General features: G+C 35.6%; 1 protein-coding gene across 1 annotated transcript; it reads right to left on the bottom strand.

Moving 5' to 3' along the window:
- Window positions 1–361: 361 nt before the first annotated feature.
- atp8b3 (ATPase phospholipid transporting 8B3) lies at window positions 362–20,662 on the bottom strand. Its single transcript, XM_082138818.1, has 28 exons — window positions 19,171–20,662; window positions 17,172–17,222; window positions 16,470–16,561; window positions 16,176–16,289; window positions 15,088–15,186; window positions 14,871–14,932; window positions 14,663–14,735; window positions 14,350–14,420; window positions 12,996–13,087; window positions 12,748–12,906; window positions 12,325–12,413; window positions 11,616–11,809; window positions 11,309–11,517; window positions 11,208–11,230; window positions 10,973–11,129; window positions 9,767–9,955; window positions 6,677–6,789; window positions 6,423–6,587; window positions 6,206–6,317; window positions 6,049–6,124; window positions 4,520–4,640; window positions 2,845–3,031; window positions 2,517–2,740; window positions 2,253–2,336; window positions 1,928–2,152; window positions 1,692–1,830; window positions 1,025–1,155; window positions 362–934 (listed from the first exon to the last, which is right to left on the bottom strand). Exons 1-28 carry the CDS (start codon window positions 19,310–19,312, stop codon window positions 701–703), a joined length of 3,627 nt encoding a protein of 1,208 aa, XP_081994944.1. The 5' UTR covers window positions 19,313–20,662; the 3' UTR covers window positions 362–700.
- Window positions 20,663–22,348: the final 1,686 nt, after the last annotated feature.

The following is a 22,348-nucleotide window of genomic DNA, read 5'->3' on the forward strand; positions in this document are numbered from 1 at the left end:
TATCCTGTTGAAGCTTCACATGCACACACAAACTTGTTCTCAGGCAGCTGTTAAAGGTTAAAGGGCATGTCATCATGGAGAGCCTCATTCCTCTTCCTGTCCTACAGGGGGAGCCAGAGAGCCTGTGGAGCACTTTTCATTTAGTGCAAATGGACAGGAGACAAATTGGAGTAATAACTGTTACAGGAAAAAAAAATTAAAATGGTAATATGGGTAAATTGCGTGTTTTGAAATAAAATAAAACCATTGTTGAACACATTCACGCTATTGTCTGTTTATTTATCTAGCCTGGATTTGTTTGCAGCAGTAAACAAAAAGAATACATATTCAGTTAAATATATTTATTTGTAAAGCATTTTTTTTTTGTTGCAAAAATACAAGTATATTTAAAAGACAAGTATATTCAAATATTACAAAACTAAAGATCATGGGATTTACCCAATCAGCTGTTTGTCCCTATTTATGCGTACAGTACTAAGACAAAAAAAACAACTGTTTTGCATTTTAAAATGTACAAACCCAACCCAAAATGTACAAAAGATGTTATATATCGCTAGCAATTGGATTAGGTGTATGATGGGCCTCCATTTTGGAAATGCGCCAAAAATCCTGGATTTGTGGACCACTGACCTTTGGTTACAATATTTGCTACTGACATTTCATTTACATTTTTTGTGCATGACAAAACACACTGAAGATGCTAGCATGAAACATCACCATTCATTTCTCTCTGTGAACCCTGTGGAGATTCTTTCTTCAGACCATCTGCTGTAACTCTCCCGTCCTTTGGGGGCGCTGCAGAATGAAGCCCGACTCCTGTGGTGATTAACTTACCAAAGCCTTTCCCTTGGGACACCGCATAGGATGAACGACGCTGAAAGGTACCTCTCCGAAACCTTTGCAGCTCAACAGACTCCTTCTTTGAACTGTGTATCTACATGTGTAAAAAGCAAAGTACGGTGAGCATAATCAATAACACAACATGTAATATATGTTATGTTAATTAGAAAAAGTAAGGATCTACCTTATGTTTGTTGGGGTTTGTTAACACAACACCTAAGGCTCGTATGGTTATTGAGGGGAGGACAGCAATACAGGTGGTCACAAATATGGTCAGCCAAACCTCAGGGGTACTGAAAGCATTTGGTGATGCTCCTGAAAATTCAAAATTCGACAAGTTCGACATTAAAGGATTTCTGGCTGAAATTCACTGTAAAGACTTCTTACATTTGCCCTCTGGTGGCCTACATGAATAAATACATCATGCAGGATTCCACATTTTGAAAACATGATTAACATGATCATTATTCATATTTATATCCATTTTTTTCTAATATTTTTTTATGCATTTAATTTTTCTAATGTTCATTCAGTTAAGGTTATTTTGAAAATCTATATTATTATTTTTACAAAACCTTTTGCAGTCATTTGTGATTACTGGATAAGTCATGGCAACAACTAAAATCATAGAAATATAATTTTTTGTTATTCTACGGTCTAAAATTTAAAAAACAAAAACAAACGATAATTAAAAATAGCTAAAATTGTTCTTCGTAATGACTGTTTTTAAAAAACAGAAAGCCTGATTAGGTGATATATAGAAAGTTTACTACATGATTAAATGTATTTTGTCTCTTCATCTAGAGATATGCAATTTATATGAATTATTATTAATCTGCAGACATGAATACCCAGGAAAAAGTAGTCTTTAGGTGATGCAGTGAAGAGTCGAGTGCTATGGAGAGCCAGCGTGGACAGAAAGAACACCACTAAACTAAAGATGACTGCTGCGATGTTCCACTTGGTCCAGAATTTTGTATGTAGAATAACCTAAAACCCACAAGACACGAACAAGATAATACAGTTATCACTGTCACAATTGTTTGTAACGTAAATATTGCCGCCTTTATTTATGCCGTCTATTTACCTCGACAGTGGTGGTGAGCACCACAGACGTTTCCACCGTAACGGCTAAGGTTTGAAAATCGAGAGCAGAGTACTGCAATATTCCCATAGGTATGAAGAAAATGATGATGGAGGTGTATAGGGAGTAGAGGAGTGTGACGGCCACAACAAAAGGATTGAAAAGCTGCTTCTTCTGTCCAATGGAGTAGATCTCCGGCCAGCACAGACAGCTCTTGGCACTCACGTCCTATCCCAGAGTCAATGTAAACAGATAGACTGACAGATGAACCAATCAGCTTTTGGATTTGTTGTGAATGATTGGACAAAATGCTCTGTATTTGGCTTACCTGTTCAAAAAAACCCACGCACTGTATAGGCAGAGACGTGTACATTGTTGAGTAGAGGCTAATAAACCAGCTCTCGTACATGGGCTGGAAAAAGAGAGCAGAAAATGCACCAAAAAAAGCTGCTGATGTAATTTATTATCAGATAATGTTGCATGTTGATTTAATCTCAAACAGATCTCAGTTTGACTGTAATAGCAGATATTTTGAAAGTGTGGTTGGGGTTGGTGGGTGTAAAGTGGATTAAGTGACCTAGTTGCTCTATACCTGAGCGCTGAAGCCATTGTAGAAACTGTACCAGACGTGAACTAGAGCAAAAGCAGTGGTTTTGTAGAGGAAATAGCGCAGAAGGATGCAGATGCGATAGTAGGACCAGTGCCCGTGCACCAGCAGCAGCCTGCGGAGGAAGCTGAACTGCGCCAGAGCGAAATCTGCATTCTGCACCGCCTGACTTCCCTCCACGCCGCAAAGACCCACGCCAATATGTGCCGCTAGTCAATATCAGAGATTTTTATTTATTAGCAATGTGCAAGTTTGATTTATTTAGCCAAATAACAAATAATGATGCATTAAAATAGTTACTGTTTTTTCTCACTCTTGATCATGTTCACGTCGTTGGCGCCATCTCCTATTGCCATGGTAATCGAAGTCGAATGTTTCCTGACCATCTCGACCACTTCGGCCTTTTGTGCCGGTGTCACACGGCAGCAGAGCACAGATTGGCACTGATCAGAGAGAGCTACAAACTTCGCCCCCCATTCTGGCGTTTTGGTCAATTCTGCCTGTAATGTACAGAAAGTAGATAGTAAGACATATTGTGAGATATTATTACAATTTAAAATAACTGTTTTCTATGGTAATATATTTTAAAATGTAATTTATTCCTGCGATGGCAAAGCTGAATTTTCAGCATCATTACTCCAGTCTTCAGTGTCACATGATCCTTCAGAAATCATTCTAATATGCTTATTTGCTGCTCAAGAAACATTTCATATTTGGATTCTTTGATGAATAGAAATCTACTAAAGTCTTCTATTTAGTCTTTTTTTTTTTTTTTTTGACATTTTGATCAATTTAATATGGAAGCTTGTTTTCACCACAGAATAAAAAAATTGAAAAAAGGTAACTGCGACTTGTTATCCGTCCTTCGGATGAGACGTTGAACCGAGGTCCTGACTCTCTGGGGTCAAAAAGAAATCCCAAATTTGCCCAGTGGCCTCTGTCCATCATGGCCTCCTAATCATCCCCATTTACTGATTGGCTTCATCACTCTGTCTCCTCTCCACCAATAAGCTTGTGTGTGGTGGGCGTTCTGGCGCAATATGGCTGCCGTCGCATCATCCAGGTGAATGCTGCACATTGGTGGTGGTTGAGGAGATTCCCCCCTTCTATGTAAAGCGCTTTGAGTGCAGAGAAAAGCACTATATAAATGTAATGAATTATTATTATTATTATTATTATCATCATCATCATCTCACAATTCTTACTTTTTCTCTCGCAATTGCGAGTTAACATCTCACAATTCTGACTTCGTTTTTCACAATTGTGTGATATAAATTCGCAATTGCGAGACAAAGTCGGAATTGCGTGATATAAAATCGCAATTGCGAGACAGTCGGAATTGCGTGATACAAAGTCGCAATTGCGAGTTATAAAGTCAGAATTGCGTGATATAAGGTCACATTTTCGAGACAAAGTCAAAATTGTATGATATAAAGTTGCAATTGCGAGACAAAGTCGGAATTGCGTGATATAAAGTCGCAATTGCGAGACAAAGTCGGAATTGCGTGATATAAAGTCGCAATTGCGAGTTATAAAGTCAGAATTGCGTGATATAAGGTCACATTTTCGAGACAAAGTCAGAATTGCGTGATATAAACTCGTAATTGTGAGTTATAAAGTCAGAATTGCGTGATATAAAGTCGGAATTGTGAGTTGTGAAGTCAAAATTGCGTGATATAAGGTAGCAATTGCGAGACAAAGTCAGATTTGTGTGATATAAAGTTGCAATTGCGAGACAAAGCCAGAATTGCGTAATATAAAGTCGCGAGTGCGAGGCAAAGTCGGAATTGCGTGATTTAAAGTCGCAATTACCTTTTTTATTTTTTATTCAGTGGTGGAAACAAGCTTCCATAATTTAACGCATTCTTGCTGAACAAAAGTATTAATTTCTCTCTTTAAGTGTTACATTTTTATCTCACTGACCCTAAACCTTTAAACAGTCGTGATATTTTTTATTTATTTATAAACCTTTGGCTTTAAATGCTCACCAGTTCAGGACCCGAGATGACAAGCGCAGCTTTGCTCTTCTCTGCTCTCCTGTCTGTGGTCCAAACCTCTGTCTCTTTAGACATGAGACGAACATCTGGAGAAGGAGACTCTAGAAGCTGCCTGTAGATATTGACAACAGTCATGTTGTCTTATATTTCGTGTATATGTGTATCTTTGTAACACTGTGCATGTTCTAACCAGGTGCGATGCAACAAATTTCCAGCGTCAAGTATTCTGTTCTCACAATATCACAGCCAATCAGAACATATTAAGTGCTTAACAGACAGCTATATTGGCTGCATCCAAAGAAATGTCACCGTGTGTGTGGCTATCTAGTGTGACGTGACAAAAATAGAAACCAATCAGAATGGCCAATTGGTTGTGAATCAGCTTGCATACTTCTACTATGCTTAACTGGTGACAGGTAGCACACACACTTTGAGGTTGTAGTATTCATTAAACAATTGGCGAAAAGTACCAGGATGACTTTCTACTTCCACCAATATTCTGAAGTACACATCCAGAGGACAATTTACTATCAAACAGGGTTAGTGAATGGCAGTGAAATGAGACAAATAACACTGGTTGGTCACATAACAATGAAAACATGGTGAATGTGGTAGGTCCGGATGAAATCTACAGAAATTATGGGTCATAAAATTGTGTCATTATCTCAGACCCCCTTCTCGCGTACTGTTTACATGCAAGTTTGAGCTTTTTGCTAAATGTATTACCTTTAAGTTCAACTTTTAGAGTCAAGCATTTAAAAAGCTATTGCTATTGTTTAATATTTCATTTTAATTTAAGGTTATTTCATTTTAATTGTTAATTATTTATTGCTAATAATTATTTTTATTTGTTAATAAATATTTTATTGCTAATTTTTAATTACTGTTATTATTATTCTTACTAATGTTTTAAATAATGTAATTATACATTTAAAAAGCTATTGCAATTTTGGAGGAAACAATAACAATAGTTGTTATTTTTTATGTTTAATATTTCATTTTTAATTTATTGTTAAAATATTTTATTTGTATAATAAATATTTTATTGTTATTTTTTAATTATTATTATTGTTATTTTTCTTACTAATTATTTAAATAGTATAATTAATTTTACATTTTTATTTAATGTTATTTAATTTTTAATTATTTATTGTTAATAATTTAATTATTTATTGTTAATAATTTTTAATTTGTTAATAAATATTTTGTTATTTTATTGTTAATTGTTATTATTGTTATTATTCTTACTAGTTATTTAAAAAGTATAATTATACATTCAATTATTAATTTTATTAATACAATTATAATTTTTATTATTTTATTAATTAATATTATTATACACGTATATATATATAAAAATAAAAAAAACATACCATTTAAAAAAAATTATGATGTGGACCAAACTAATACAAATTTAGCTTATTGGCTAGTTTGCAAATTGTGATGCAGCATTTTGACTTGTCACAGCAACAGCTGATTAAGACAAAAGCTCAGATTAGCATAATAGGAATGTTTCTGACCTAAGCTCCTCCCCTTCAATCAGGATTGTGTCTGGATCCATCAGTTTGCACGCGTATCCCACATTCACAGCCGTTTCTGTTGAAAAGAAGTAGCAGACAACATTCATTTATTTTAATTTCGCTTCTTCAAACCAACTTATATGCTAAAACACAGCACCTGTTTTGTCTCCCGTCAGCACCCACACCTTCACCCCCGCCCTCCGCAGGGAGGCGATGGTCTCGGGTACACCTTCCTGGAGACGATCCTCAATAGCCGTCACACCCAGCAGCTACACAAACAGGATTGTTTTATAACACAATGCTAAACCATTTGATCATTTGCCTTAAGTTGACTCCAGAGACTGATTTGTCTCATAATAACTCCCTTTGAGTACCGTTAAGTCTTTTTCCATTTGATCATATATGTCTTCGAGCGCAGTGTCCTGGTTACCCGTCGCTGTGCCCGCCTGACTGAGGGCGCGGCTCCACTCCGTCCACAGGGTTTCGGGAACAGAGCGCACCGCCACACACAGAGTCCTCAGACAGCCCTGAGCAAACAGCTGACAACCGCACACACATCCAAAAACATGAACAACTGCGTCGTACATCAGCTCTTACTCTAACGTGTTTCCTCTTAAAGTCGCCTCACCTCTAGAGCTCTCTCGGTACTCTCCTGAAGTAGCCAGTCCCCCTGAAGCCTCTCCAGAATGACCATATCTGCACCTTTACAGTACAGCTTCAACAGTCCTCCAGGGTCCCGCACTATACACACACACCCATACAGTTAAGCCCAAAGTATTCTTTGATTCTTATGCATATGCCAGGGTATGTGTACAGTGTGCATAATGTAAATTTCGTCATCAGCGCGGATCGTCATCCACTCGTACTGTACGCTCAGTTCGCATATGTGCCGTGAATTTTATGCATCGCATATGTGCCGTACAAATTCATACGAAATTGCCAACTCGTAAAATAATTATGTGTTCTCATGAAGTTTGGTTGCGACAGCAACAATATACCCTTGCATTAAAGGAGAAGTTCACTTTTAAAAAAACTTTTGCTGATAATTTACTCACCCCCATGTCATCCAAGATGTCCATGTCTTTCTTTCTTCAGTCGAAAAGAAATTAAGGTTTTTGATGAAAACATTCCAGGATTTTTTCACATATTATGGATTCCATTGGGACCCAAACGGTTCAAGGTCCAAATGACAGTTTCATTGCCGCTTCAAAGGGCTTTAAACGATACCAGACGATGAATAAGGGTCTTATCTAGCGAAACGATCGGTCATTTCAAAAATAAAATAAAAAGTTGACGTTTTATAAGCACAAATGTTCGGCTTGCTCTGTTCTGTGATGCGCGTTCGTGACGTCACGTAATACGCAATTACGTTGAAAAGGTCACGCTTGAAAAATTGAAGAAAATGTTCTTTTTGGCTTTTTAATATTAAAACACTCAGGATGCGCACACGAAATGGGCATTTTAAACGATAAACTGACACAAATACATTTGAAAATGTTTATATGGTCCTCCTTCCGCACATTTGTAAACACATCAAACTTGACCTTTTCAACGTAATTGCGTATTACGTGACGTCACGAACGCGCATCACAGAACAGAGCAAGGCGAACATTTGTGCTTATAAAACGTCAACTTTTTATTTTATTTTTGAAATGACCGATCGTTTCGCTAGATAAGACCCTTATTCATCGTCTGGTATCGTTTAAAGCCCTTTGAAGCGGCAATGAAACTGTCATTTGGACCTTGAACCGTTTGGGTCCCAATGGAATCCATAATATGTGGAAAAATCCTGGAATGTTTTCATCAAAAACCTTAATTTCTTTTCGACTGAAGAAAGAAAGACATGGACATCTTGGATGACATGGGGGTGAGTAAATTATCAGCAAAAGTTTTTTCAAAAGTGAACTTCTCCTTTAAGGAGCACTAGAGTGAAGGGGTTAAAGGGACATTGTGTAGGAATTTCTCCCATCTAGTGGTGAAATTGTATTTTGCATTCAAACGAATAATGCTCTCCAGCGCCTCACTTTTTCAAATGCGCGTTGCATCTACGGTAGCTGTTATGTACCAAAAAGCTATGACAGGATGTCTTATAATAGCACTTCGAGTTTTTCTTCGGGTGAACATGTTTGTTATTTAAAACAAACTGAAACTTGAAACAACGAAAAAAAGAATGTTACAGTATGAACTACTGACTGTCAAAAACATTAACTATGGTAATTAGTAGTAATGCCTTCTTTACTCGTTATATTTTTTGAAGTATGTGCATTGTTAGATATCATCATCATCAGAGCCTTCTCTAACGTTACTTTACTCAATAGCTGCTATTCATCAAAGAGCCTGTTTAACTTTTAACTATAAATGTTCGACTGTCTATATAATAAAGTACACAACCAAGCAATGAAAAAAAAGCTTGTAATTAAGACTGTAACATTGACTTACCTGTCGAGAAGAAAGCAGGCAACTTCAGGGTCTCTTTTGAAAGCTTTCTCCTGCATTAGCTATCCTGACAGTAACCCTTGTTTTTGTAATCTCCGGTCACGTTTCCTTTTACGATCTATTTTGGACTTTTTCGACGACGAGGACTCCTTATCCTGTGACTCATATGTATGTATGAATGAACGGTGTATAAATAACCGTGCAGTGCAGCCTTTTAAACTTGCCGCGGCAGTGACAAGCGCCTCTCACTTCTCTGCTCCTCCGCTTCTGCTGGCTTCAGTCACGTGACGCTGGCTCTGAACGAAACGCGTTGTGGAAACGTGTTGGCCTAGTACTTTTTGTCCCTCTCTGCTATTATAGTTTTTCAAGATGGCGGAACTACATGGAAGCCTCCGTGGACTTACCCGTCCCATGTATATAAAGATAATAAATTCTTCGTTTACGAGGATTAGTCTGAACATTGGCATAGGTATTTGTACACCATTGAGGGCATATTTATGAATAAAAATATAGATTTTAGATAATAAAATACCTAAAAAGCTACACATTGTCCCTTTAAGAAAAACATGCAACTCCAGCTTAAACTAGTAAAAAAAAAAAAGTTATTATCGCTATTACCCTCTGGAGAGAAATAGCTCAGACACTGGACACGAATTAATCTTTCTAGTGCGCATGTGTTCAGCGGACGCCATCAAATGGAGTATACTTTGAAAGATTACACGTTCGGCTGTACGTGAACGCTAAGAGTTCACGTCATAACTGAAGTATACTTTGGGTTGTAACTTCATCATTCTGAAATTTGACAAAATGCAAATGGGAGTTTTAAAAATGTTTGCAGATACAATGAAAGACAACAGATTCCAATCAATGTTGTTTTGGACCCCATTGAGTTCTTCAGAATATTTTGTTTTATTTTTCACAAGAAAGTTTGGAATCACATGAAGAGGAGTAAATGACAGAATTTTCATTTATTGGTGAACTATATCTTTAAAGGTTCGTCATATAAAGTGATTAGTCTCTTCAGAAAATTTGGACTAAACCGCTCAATTCATATGGATTAGTTTTATGATCTCTTTATGAACTTTTTGAAGCGTCAAAGAGTCAGTTGCGTAGTTGTCTATGGAGGGACAGAAAGTTCTCCGATTTCATTAAAAAGATTTTCATTTGTGTTCTGAAGATGAACAATGTTTTTTGTTTGGAGTGACATGAGGGTGAGTAAATGATGACTGAATTAAACATTTTTGGGTGAACTAACCCTTAAAGAGCAGTTGTTGAAACTCACCCAGCACTGACATGCGTCTCCTCTTGCTGGTGAAGTCCAGGATGGCCAGGAGCTGATAGTTTCGCGTGAGGCCCATCTCACTGATGGTGAGAGTCTCACGTGTGCGAGACAGAAACACCAAACCGAGCTCCCGCGCTGCACAGACCAGAGCTTCTTCATCTGGAGAGGCAGCCTGGTAATGAGGTAAACCTGTATTCATAAAACACAATTTACTTTTTTACATGTCTTTCTATTTTAGGATTGTTTCAGTGCAATATTCCATCTGGCATCTGTTCATTAGGGTTAAAGCATCAAAAAGGTGTAGGCACCTATTGTATTTGTTCATTTTATTCTTATTCTAATTCTGTAGGAAGGAAGTTCGTAAATCCTCTCAAACCTTCTAGCAGCTTAAAAGTTACACTACTGTTCAAAAGTTTGGGGTCAGTACGATTTGTTTTTTAAGAAATTAATACTTTTATTCAACAAGGACACATTAAGTTGATTAAAAGTGACAGTAAAGACTTTTTTAATGTTACCAAACATTTCTATTTTAAATACATGCTGTTCTTTTGAACTTTCTATTCATCAAAGAATCCTGAAAAAAAGGTATTACGGTTTCCACAAAAATATTAAATCGTTTTCAACATTGATAATAATAAGAAATGTTTCTTGAGCAGCAAATAAGCATATTAGAGTGATTTCTGAAGGATCATGTGACACTGAAGACTGGAGTAATGATGCTGTAAATTTAGCTTTCACATCACAGGAATAAATTACATTTTCAAATATATTCAGTTATTTTAAATTGTAATAATATTTCACAATATTACTGTTTATGTATTTTTTTAGATGCTGTCTTGATAAAAATAAGAGATTTCCTTTAAAAACCATTTTAAAAAATGGCACCGACCCCAAACGTTCAAACAGAAATCAATGTTTTTGCTGACAATCTGCATGGTCAATAACCAATTTTTTAGACCAAACAGGAAAAGGGGGGGTTTTGAACATGTGATTCTTCTGCACTGGGAGTAATGTCCTGTTGATCAATGTTAACTTTGGGGCCCCCTGGTGGCCAATAGTCGTATATTCTAATAAAATCTATTGTATTGCTGCCCCTTTAATTGTATCTTGCAGCTATATTTTAATAATTTCATCTTCCTTACCTCTAGCAAATACAATGTTGTGATAAATTGTGATAATGGCAGAATAAGTGGCATTTCTACCAACCATCCCTCCACTCGCTCATGACAGTGTGACAAAGAGCCAGAGCGGTGAAGAACTCTTGGCACTCCGGGCTGCTCCGTTCACGCAGCTTGTCCACCAATCGCTGGTCGGAAAACTTCATTCCACCACAGGAAAACCGGTTCCAGCTTAAGTCTAGTGGCTTGATATAGAAATAAAAGTGTGATGTGTTCTGTGTCAGTAGATTTAAACAGGAATAAATTAATCTCTTAAATCCTACCTTGAATTCCCCTGCCATGTCACCTGAACAAACAGACAAATGTCATTATTGAAATTTTAAAATAAAGAAGGCTGAAAAGAGCGTCAAAGAAATTGACGGACCGTAAATGTGTCCGGCGATGAAGCACTGACGAAAGAGCAGACGGTTCTGCGTGAGAGTGCCGGTTTTGTCGCTGAGTAGGTGGCCCACCTGACCCAATTCCTCATTCAGGTTGGTTGTACGGGCCTGAGCGGGGCTGTCACTGTCCTCCCAGTACATCTCAACATCCCGGCCAATCAGGAAACAGTGCACCACGTGGATCACTTCAAATCTGGTGTGGGACAACGAATCAGTGAGCAAAATATTCAGAGATAAAAGGATCTAAATCTCAAAGGAAGGTATAATGAGAATATGGAGAGCCACTGTTACGTTATATAGAGAGATATGGGCATAGAAGGACTAAGCAAAATGATGTAGCCCCAGAAGGAGAGGAAGCCCAGGTAGGCAGGCGAGGAGTCACGCTGCAAGACAGACACAACTTCGTACTGAGGGGAAACCCTGTACTCAAATAACCCTGCGCCCACAGCGAGGAGGAGAGTCGTCGTCAGCATGAAGAGCAGAATCTGAAACATGACATATAGTGATTTAGGCATGGAACAGATCCATGATAGGAAACATTTATATCTAAATAATATTAGTTTGTCAACCTCAGGTGGTCAATATACTAAAAACATACATAAAATACAAATTTGCATTTTTGTTATCAACATTTGAGACATGTGTAACCCCTAAATTAGTTGTTTTTAATTTATTTCTAGAAATAAACATTAAATAATATTTATACTGTACATATATACTTTAATTGTCTTATTTAAAAGATTATTTAATTGTCTTCCCACTTATAATTTTGGTAGATTAGGTTAAGGTAGATTATCTTACTACAATTAATCAAATAACTGATTATGTACAAATATGATATGATATTTACATATGATTTTAATGGTTTTATATAGTCAAGAAGGTCAAGCAAGCTACTGGTCATGCTAGGTCAATTTTATGTTAGATAATAGTTGATATAGTATCTACTGTATATCAACTAAGAGTTACTGTACGTATGAAGTTTCTTCCTCTCTCTTACCACCAACACCGTTTTGTTTAGTAATATTTCCACCCGTGTTTTCTTCAGTTTCAGACGGCCACAGTTTTGCAGAATTTTACTATCCGAGCCTGTTGAGGTCAAATAAATCCATTTCATTTTTCATTTGTCTAAGGCCATTTCTACAGAACCCCTCAAAGGACATGGTGATGAAAAAATTAGATGTGAGCAAAAAATATATTTCAATGCTTTTGCATTCTCTCGCAAAAGTTTGCTTTCCCCCAAAAACGTAGCATTTTTGCACGTTTCTCAGGGCAATGGAAAATATTGGCGAGAGAATGTAGAGCATTGACGTATTAACACATTTTTCCTCCCTTCTCATTTTTTTCCATCAACGTGTCCATTGCGGGGCTCCGTGCATTTCAACCAGCTGTCAGCATTCACCTTAGCACAGATTTGACTTACCTGTGTATATAGCCAGTCCATAGGCTGTGTCTGTGTTTCGCAGTACAGTTCCACGGAGGAGCAGGTGGTCTGTGTCCAGAAGGTGGCGCTCTCCTTTCCAATGCAACTCACCTTTGAAAGAATGCAGATTACCATTTGGTTCCTCACACCACACAATACCTGAGGTATAAAAGAGGGAGAGCGAAAGCTTATCTTTTGGTCACTACGAATGAATGGCTCCAATGTTTGCCCAAAGAGTCCATACAAACCATCAAAAGACCCCAGGTTTTGCTTAGCTGACTCTCCATTCAGCTCAGCATGAGTTACAGTCAGAGCCTGGCGGAACTTCAAGTTGGTTTCTCTGCAAACAGCCGAATAATACAGTGAAAACATGCTACATTAGCATTAGAGCTTATTTTCCACAACATGGTATGTTTGAGGGATTTTTTTTCACCAAAATAATCAAGTTCGTAAAAAAACAAGTTCATAGAACTGCTTTGGCTATCACAGTGACCATTTATTTATCTTTTTTGTGTGCGATGTCATTCTGAGTAGTTTAGCCCAAACAGCAGAACAATACCATGAAAAATAAATGCTAGTTAGCATTTGTGCTAATTTTCCACAACTTGTATATTATTACATGGTCTATTTGAGGGTTTATTTCACCATAATAATCAAATTCATAAAAAACAAGTACATAGAACTGCTTTGGCTATCACAGTGACCATTTGTTTATCTTTTTTGTGTGTGATGTCATTCTAAATAGGTTAGCCCGAACAGCATAATAATACCGTGAAGCCATGGTACATTAACTTTAGAGCTAATTTACCACAACATGGTATATTTGAGGTTTTTTTCACCATAATATACTCATAAGAAACAACAGTGTATAGAACTGCTTTGAATATCACAGTGACCATTTATTTATCATTTTTGTGTGCGATGTCATTCTGAGTAGTTTAGCCCAAACAGCAGAACAATACCATGAAAAACAAATGCTAGTTAGCATTTGTGCTAATTTTCCACAACTTGTATATTATTACATGGTCTATTTGAGGGTTTATTTCACCATAATTATCAAATTCATAAAAAACAAGTACATAGAACTGCTTTGGCTATCACAGTGACCATTTGTTTATCTTTTTTGTGTGTGATGTCATTCTAAATAGGTTAGCCCGAACAGCATAATAATACCGTGAAGCCATGGTACATTAACTTTAGAGCTAATTTACCACAACATGGTATATTTGAGGTTTTTTTCACCATAATATACTCATAAGAAACAACAGTGTATAGAACTGCTTTGAATATCACAGTGACCATTTATTTATCATTTTTGTGTGCGATGTCATTCTGAGTAGTTTAGCCCAAACAGCAGAACAATACCATGAAAAACAAATGCTAGTTAGCATTTGTGCTAATTTTCCACAACTTGTATATTATTACATGGTCTATTTGAGGGTTTATTTCACCATAATTATCAAATTCATAAAAAACAAGTTTATAGAACTGCTTTGAATATCACAGTGACCATTTGTTTATCATTTCTGAGTAGTTTAGCAGTTAGCTTTTAGCTGCCGTGAGAAGTTCTGGCGTCTGTCCAGTGTGAGATGCGCTTCTCACCCATCAATATCTGCCGTTTCTACATAGCAAAGGCTGTGTGGCTCAGTGCTGCACAAGAGTAGCAGATCTGCCTGAAATAAACAACAGGAGAATATTTATGGGCGTCAAACGTAGCTAAACATGTCTGTAGTTAACCTGTTAAGGTAGGAAATGACTTGATCTATCCACAACGAATCAATTTGAGACAAAAAATGGTTTGGTATTTGTGTGTAGTGCAAAGAAATGAAAAATTTAAACATGACAATATATAAGTGTCCAGATACTTTTTTTGGGCTGCTGTAGCTGGGTTAGAAACACAGATGCACACACTCACAGGTATGACCTTGTCCTTATGAATCCGGAGAATGTCACCAACACGCACATCTTTCCACTTAACAGTTTCGAAGCTGGAAAGGAGATATTCAAGAGAGGAAGACTTTTGAAGTGAAAGATTCTCTGTAAATCTAAACTCAGATGATGATATGTTTGTTTTGCTTCTGAGGAGCTTTGGTCTCAACTATCTCCAGGCCAGTATTACTTACCCCTCAGGAGTGAGAATGTCACACGGGCGCTGGTTAATTTGCACATCACTTCGTCGTCGCCCCTGAGAGGCATAGGAGCAGAGGGAGCATTATGCATAGACATGGGAGTAATGGGAAAATGGCTGAAAACTGAGCTACTACTGGTCTCCAAACTTCAATATTAGTGAAAGTAGTTTAAAAGTATCGGTTGAGAGAATGACAAGAATGATAGACTCACCACGTCGGTAGCCAGATCTTTAAATCCACGCACAAGCAAAACAAACAGCAAAGGAAGCATTGTGCTGTACCAAGGGATGGTTGCAATTATAGGAACACACTGTAAATGAAACCAAAGATGTACAAAATAGCTTACATTTTCACTTAAATTAGGAAACTTGTTGAAAATTATGTATTTATATATAATTATAAACAATGGATTGTTATTAGATGTATATATATTTACATGTATATGTGTGTGTGTGTGTGTGTGTGTGTGTGTGTGTGTGTGTGTGTGTGTGTGTGTGTGTGTGTGTGTGTGTGTGTGTGTATGAATATAAATTGTATAAAAATATATAATTTGGTATAAATATACACACACACACATATATACATACACACACACTCAAATATACACTTAAAGTAGTTTGAAACACCCAAATCTTTAGCCTTGAATTTTATATTACATTTTAAAACAGAAACACAATAATGTAAAACGAATAAGGAATATTTAATATCCGGCACTCCATGAAGAACTGTTGCTCTGTTATATATTATATATATATATATATATATATATATATATATATATATATATATATATATATATATATATACACATACATACTCACAGGATCACATGGCTTACAAAAATCTTCATAAAATATACTTTGAGGCGTATGAAGCTAATACATCACACCAGTTCCAATACAGACTTAAATAGGGTCAAGAATAATATATAATAGCCAATGTTAAAGCTGTCAAGTACTCCAAGATTTATGAAACTCAAATATTTACTCTATACAAATGAAGTGATCTTTTTATGCTTTCTCATTTATCTAATTTATTGTAAGAAAGGGTGAATGCCATTTTCAGCCATGACTATGTCATTTAGTCTTTTTCAAACAGCAGGTGTTTTCGACTCACTATTTGCAAAAGAGCATGAATCATTCATCATTTCATCATGAACTCGAGCGGCCACCTTGAACTATAGTATTCTATAGTATTTACAGGGGGGGAAAATGTGCTAGTCAAATATTCCTCATGGGCTAGGTATTTAAACTTAAATTAGCTGCATGAACCTTTGTATCACAGAAAAACTCCACAAACCTGCAAAACCACAATGAGTAGGAAGAAAAGATTGGCCGCTCGTTGGAACTGTTCATACAGGTTAAGGGGCAAAAAGGTCAGAGGGGTGTATTTGTAGCTCCGCACCACATTGTCCTGGCAACAAAACCCATTAGGAACATGTCAAGTAATGAATAAAACTTAGCACTTGCTTTCAAACCAGCTGAAGACATCAACATATGAAGCAGAAGGCAGCCCAAAGGTATCAAATGTTGTTTAACGCTTCCATAACTACTTCTCCCTAGCCAATATGAATCAAAAAGGTTTCTCACGTACAGCGTAACGCCCCCAGCGGAAACAGAGGAAAGATTTGCGGCGACAGGACTGATGAAAATGACGGCCGTTGGCCCGCACCTCCCAACTGACTCCTGAGGGGTTCAAGTAAAGAAAAGATGATTGAACATCACATCATCCAAAACATTCAATGTTAGAAAGGAATCACCCTAATAATTGGAATTTTTTTACACTAAAATGTGGGTAATATAAAAAGCATGCATGCAATACATAATTTCCTGAAGTGGTTTACTGATTGTGATTTCTGTTATAATTATTGTAGCATGCAATGTGTGAATTATAGACACTGTAGACTCAAATGTATTTGTTTTATTCGCTTTTTACATTTCATAACAGTAACGTTCATAAAGACAAATACAAAGATATTTTAGGGGGAAAACACATGGGAAGCATTTTTTTTTTTTAAATATACTTAAATATCATTTAATTATATTTCCAAGCTGAATAAAAATAAAGTCTTCCCACAACATATTCTGAGGTTTGCAGAAACGCTCAGATGTTGGTCTGTCTTAACTCTTGCTATTTGGCAAGATGAATCTAAAATAAAAATTTTAATGTGGAGGATATTTATACCATTATATTTTATAGAATAACTCATCCTAGTTTTCTGTTCATTTTGGGCAAGCTGAATAAGAGCATATAAAGGCTTGAAAATGTGTAATAAAATGTCAGTAATAACCAAACCTCTCTCAGTCTTGCTACCGGCCATGATGGAGTAATACACAGAGATTGAGACTGTTGTGGAAAAGAAGGATGAAAACCATATTAACAGAGGTCAGTTTGACAGTGGCCAGTATCTCAGGCACTTGCATAAAATCTGTTATTCATTAGACTGTTTCCATGCTTACCTGGGACAAATAGACAGTAAGAGTCATCACACAACAAGCATGTTATGTATTATACCAGAAATATATGTTATAATATATAATTTAGTAGTATTTAAAAAAAAAAATTCAATACATATATATATATTTATTTATTTATTTATTTATTTAATATGTTATAATATAAATGTTTAAAAGTTATTATATACTTATAATATACTGTCATACTTCATAAATTAAATAAATAAAGGAATACATGTATATGTATTGTTAATGTTACAATATGTAATAAAAATAAAATATACTAACAGATATTAGTATAATATAATATTTGTTTATAAATAAATTAAAATAATATTTCAAATGTATTATATAATCAAATAGCATACTACATAAATTAAATAAATGTGAACATACATATATAAATTATTATTAAATATAATATTATATATATATATATATATATATATATATATATATAAAATATAATATAATTATATATATATATATAATATAATTATATATATATATATATATATATATATATATATATATATATATATATATATATATACATATATATATATATACACACACATATACACTACCGTTCAAAAGTTTGGGGTCAGTAAGATTTTTAATGTTTTTAAAAGAAGTATCTTCTGCTCACCAAGGCTGCATTTATTTGATAAAAAAACAAAAAACAGTAATATTGTGAAATATTATGACAATTTAAAATTTTCTATTTTAATATATTTTAAAGTGTAATTTATTCCTGTGATCAAAGCTGAATTTTCAGCATCATTACTCCAGTCTTCAGTGTCACATGATCCTTCAGAAATCATTCTAATATGATGATTTGATGCTCAAGAAACATTCATTATTATTATTATCAATGTTGAAAACAGTTGTGTACAATTTTTTTTTCAAAATTCTTTGATGAATAGAAAGTTCAAAAGAACAGCATTTATTTAAAATAGAATATTTTCTAACATTATAAATGTCTTTACTGTAACTTTTGATCAGTTTAACCCATCCTTGATAAATAAAAGTATTGATTTATTTTATTTATTTCCCCCAAAATTTTTATTAAATTTCTTACTGACCCCAAACTTTTGAACGGTGGTGTTTAATGTTACAAAAGCTTTAGATTTCAGATAAATGCTGTTCGTTTGAACTTTCTATTCATCAAAGAATTTTGGAAAAAAATTGTACACAACTGTTTTCAACATTGATAATAATAATGAATGTTTCTTGAGCATCAAATCATCATATTAGAATGATTTCTGAAGGATCATGTGACACTGAAGACTGGAGTAATGATGCTGAAAATTCAGCTTTGATCACAGGAATAAATTACACTTTAAAATATACTGTATATTCACATAGAAAACAGCTGTTTTAAATTGGAATAATATTTAATAATATTACTGTTTTTGTTTGTATTTTTAATCAAATAAATGCAGCCTTGGTGAGCAGAAGATACTTCTTAAAAACAAAAAAAATAATCTTACTGAATACTGACCCCAAACTTTTGAACGGTAGTGTATATATATATAGCTAGCCTATATACACACACACTGATATAGTACCATTTAATACCTGGTGCATAAAATATTAGATAAATAAAAACTGGATTATATGATAAATGCACACATGATGAAAATGAAATATGAACAAATTCAGTCAGAAACATGTGAACACTGAGGAATATCCAATTTACCGTCACCTGTCCCATGTCTTTAGGAACGGAAATACACTCCATCCAGAAATAAAGACACAGTAACACTCATGTCTGATTAGTCAAACTAAATGCTAAACTGTGAACACTGGGGAGTTTCACCCACAAAACACCTCACCTGCTAAATGTTTTTGTTCCTTGATCACAGATCCCAAAGGGCTCACTTTCCACGCTCTTCTCCCCAGCGTCTCATCCAGGTAGCAGATCCAGTAAATCACAGATCCAGGTGTTCCTCGAGCCAACAAACCCCTGAGTCTCATGCATATATGTTAGCGCATTTGTTGAATCATGTCTTTTTCGCTCCTCTGTTTATCTCTAGTGTTGTATTTGGGAATAAACTCCTCTCAAACCTCCTTCTCTCCTGCTCTATCTCCTCCCTCTCCATATCTCCTCCCTCCCAAATGCACGACTTGGGAATTTGTGCAAATGCGCTCCACCTGGTAAAGGAGGGGGCTGGAACTCGATATGCACTATCCAGCAGGACAGGTGGGAAAAGAAGCGGAGAGAATAAAAGACGGGAATAATGTAGGCCTAACATAAAAAGTTGGGAAAGGAAAATAAAAAGCGTTTCGTAAAAGAAATTGTAAAACTACCGCCGAAACTTTTTACGCTCTCAATAGATCCCTTGGGATCTTATTGCCGCAACCAATGTTGTAAATATTGCGTTTTGGCGGGAGACAAGACCCCGACAGCTCTTCAAATACATTTTGGACGCGGCCTAATCTTGCTTACTAAGTTCCCTGCAACGTTCAAAACAATCGGCCTAGCAACAAGAATGTGTCGATCTCCGAATGTGAATGAACTGACTCTGAATTTTAGTATTGCTTCTTATATGAGGATCCTTTTTCAAATACAAGGTCAATATTGATTTTCACTAACGACAAAACAAAAAATTATCCGTGAATTTATATGGAACTAAGCTTTAGGAGCTTTCCATCTTTACTCTCCTCCCTGTTATGTTGCATTCGGAGATCGACTATTTTTGATTGTCAAAATGCCGGCGGACACAGCTACAGTAAGTTGATCAAAATCTTTCTTTTTAGTAAACTCTGTGTACACAAACAATGTTCTCAATGCTCGAGTTCATGTACCCCTGGTGATACTTCGAGTTTCATGTTGTGTCGAGCCTTCTTAGTGTTTTAAAAATAGCGATTTTGATGCTATCATAGTAGTGCCCCAAGCACTCCCATTCAAAAGGCAATTTGACCGAAAACGAAAATACGGTCAAACTTAAAAGTGGCGTTTCCATTATAATTATGCTTTTAAACTAAAGTTTGGCTCGGGTAGATTCACAAAAAGACCCTAGGTTGCATTTTGGCGACAGTTATCCTTTAAAGAACAATATCGTTGGAATCACTTGAACGATAAAAACATTGACAGCCAATCAGAATCCACCTGACTTTAGCTCGAGCATTTAAAGTCCCTGTGAACACCTGTTGTAACTTTTCAGATTTTGATTAAAGATTACCACGGCAAACAGTTTTTTTTCTGTGTATTAACTTCACCACAAGACTAGTAATATGCGCTAACAAAGTAAATAGGGTAAATTTTGATTTCATGTCTACTTTAAAGCAGCAGACAACATAACTCACTGTGCAGCGTTACTTATAAAAAACAGAACAATAACGATATGGTGTGTTGACGGTAATATAGTTATCATTATAGTTATCATTCTTGATGTGAACAGGTTTTTATACAAGTGACTTAGCACCGGTTTGAGGTAGGCTGATAAGTCAGATGATATGCAGCGCTGCAATGGTCGACAGCAAATATAAAAAATATCTTACTTGATTTAAAAGAAAAGAAGTTTAGTAAGTCAACAACAAGTAGGCTAGCTAAATCTATGAATACATGCATAAAATACGACATAAAAACAACAGACATTTGTTCTATATAGTCATTAAATATTTGACTAAATAAAACTGCATTTTTCATCAAAACATTGTACCATGGTTGAGTCATTTGTTGTCAAAACAGCTTAAAGGTTGTGATTTTATTGAATCAGAGGGATGTACTATAATTCATGGAAAAAGCATGAGGATATGTGTTCAGAATAGCATATTTCATTTTATATTGCCATGCAGTGATACTGTACACAGTATGTAAATGTTTTGCATGAATGGACTACATTTGCCTAAATATGCAGTATAGAACAAACACTGTAAGGAATACTAGCCTATATTCCACAATGCGTCATGCTCGACTTGACCTTTTGCATTGGTCAAGCTGTAGGTAAGTTTGCAAACTGCCATAAAATAAGCGTTTTTAAATGGTCAGTAGCCAATCACTCACATTTGGTAGATTTCGAATACACTAGGTGTTAATCTGTCTGGTCAGAGTTCTCCTAATATATTTGAAGTGGCTTTGCTGTTGTTTGGTAAGTCTGATATTGACACATGTGCAATACATAATATATTATATATTATAACATAATAACATTATAGAAAAAAAGGCTTTTGTGCCATTTAACCACCATTCATTTCTCTTTGTCTACCCTGTGGAGATTCTTTCTTTAAATGGCCAGCTATAAAGGCCCATTCATACAAAGAATGATTACGATAACGATAACTATGTTAGCGTCCATAGTAGCCAATGATATCGTTCTGCTTATTCTAAGCACTAGCTTTAGTTTTGTCGTCCGCCACTTAAAATGCTCAAGCTCTTAAAGAATAATGGTTTCTGATTGGCTGTCAATGTTTTTATCATTCATAATCTGGAAAAAAATTGTTCTGAAAATGATTCCAACAATATCGTTTCTTTGTGCCATTGTCAATATAATCGTGATGTAGACTCTGGTATTCTTTTATATTCAGAATGATTATTTGAACTATATCGTTATTGTTACAGTTATCGTCTTTGTTGTGAACCGGCCATAACTCTCCTGTCCTGTGGGGGCGCTGCAGATCGAAGCCCAATTTTTGTGATTAACTTTCCAAAACTTTCCCTTCAGCGAGAGGATTAACAACGCTGAAAGACATCTCTACAAAAACACAACTGCAACTCAATTCGTTGATCTGTGGATCTACATGGTAGGTAGACTAGAAACATTATGAGATTAATACCAAAAAAAACAAAAACATGCTCAAGCTTTGTGGGAGGAAAACTGACTATTGATGTTTTCACAAATGCACCTGCCAAAGTAACCAGTAGAGGTAGGGAAATATGTTCATCAAGAGAATGACCACTGTGATGGTTTTGAGGAAAAGAGGTTTGGTGAGGCAACATATAGATGAGAGAGTATGGACAGAAAGAACAACACTAAATTAATGATGATTGCTATGATGCTAAAAATGGTC

The sequence above is a fragment of the Leuciscus leuciscus genome (genome assembly GCF_965113295.1).
Source record: "Leuciscus leuciscus genome assembly, chromosome: 15".
Taxonomy (NCBI): Eukaryota; Metazoa; Chordata; class Actinopteri; order Cypriniformes; family Leuciscidae; genus Leuciscus; species Leuciscus leuciscus.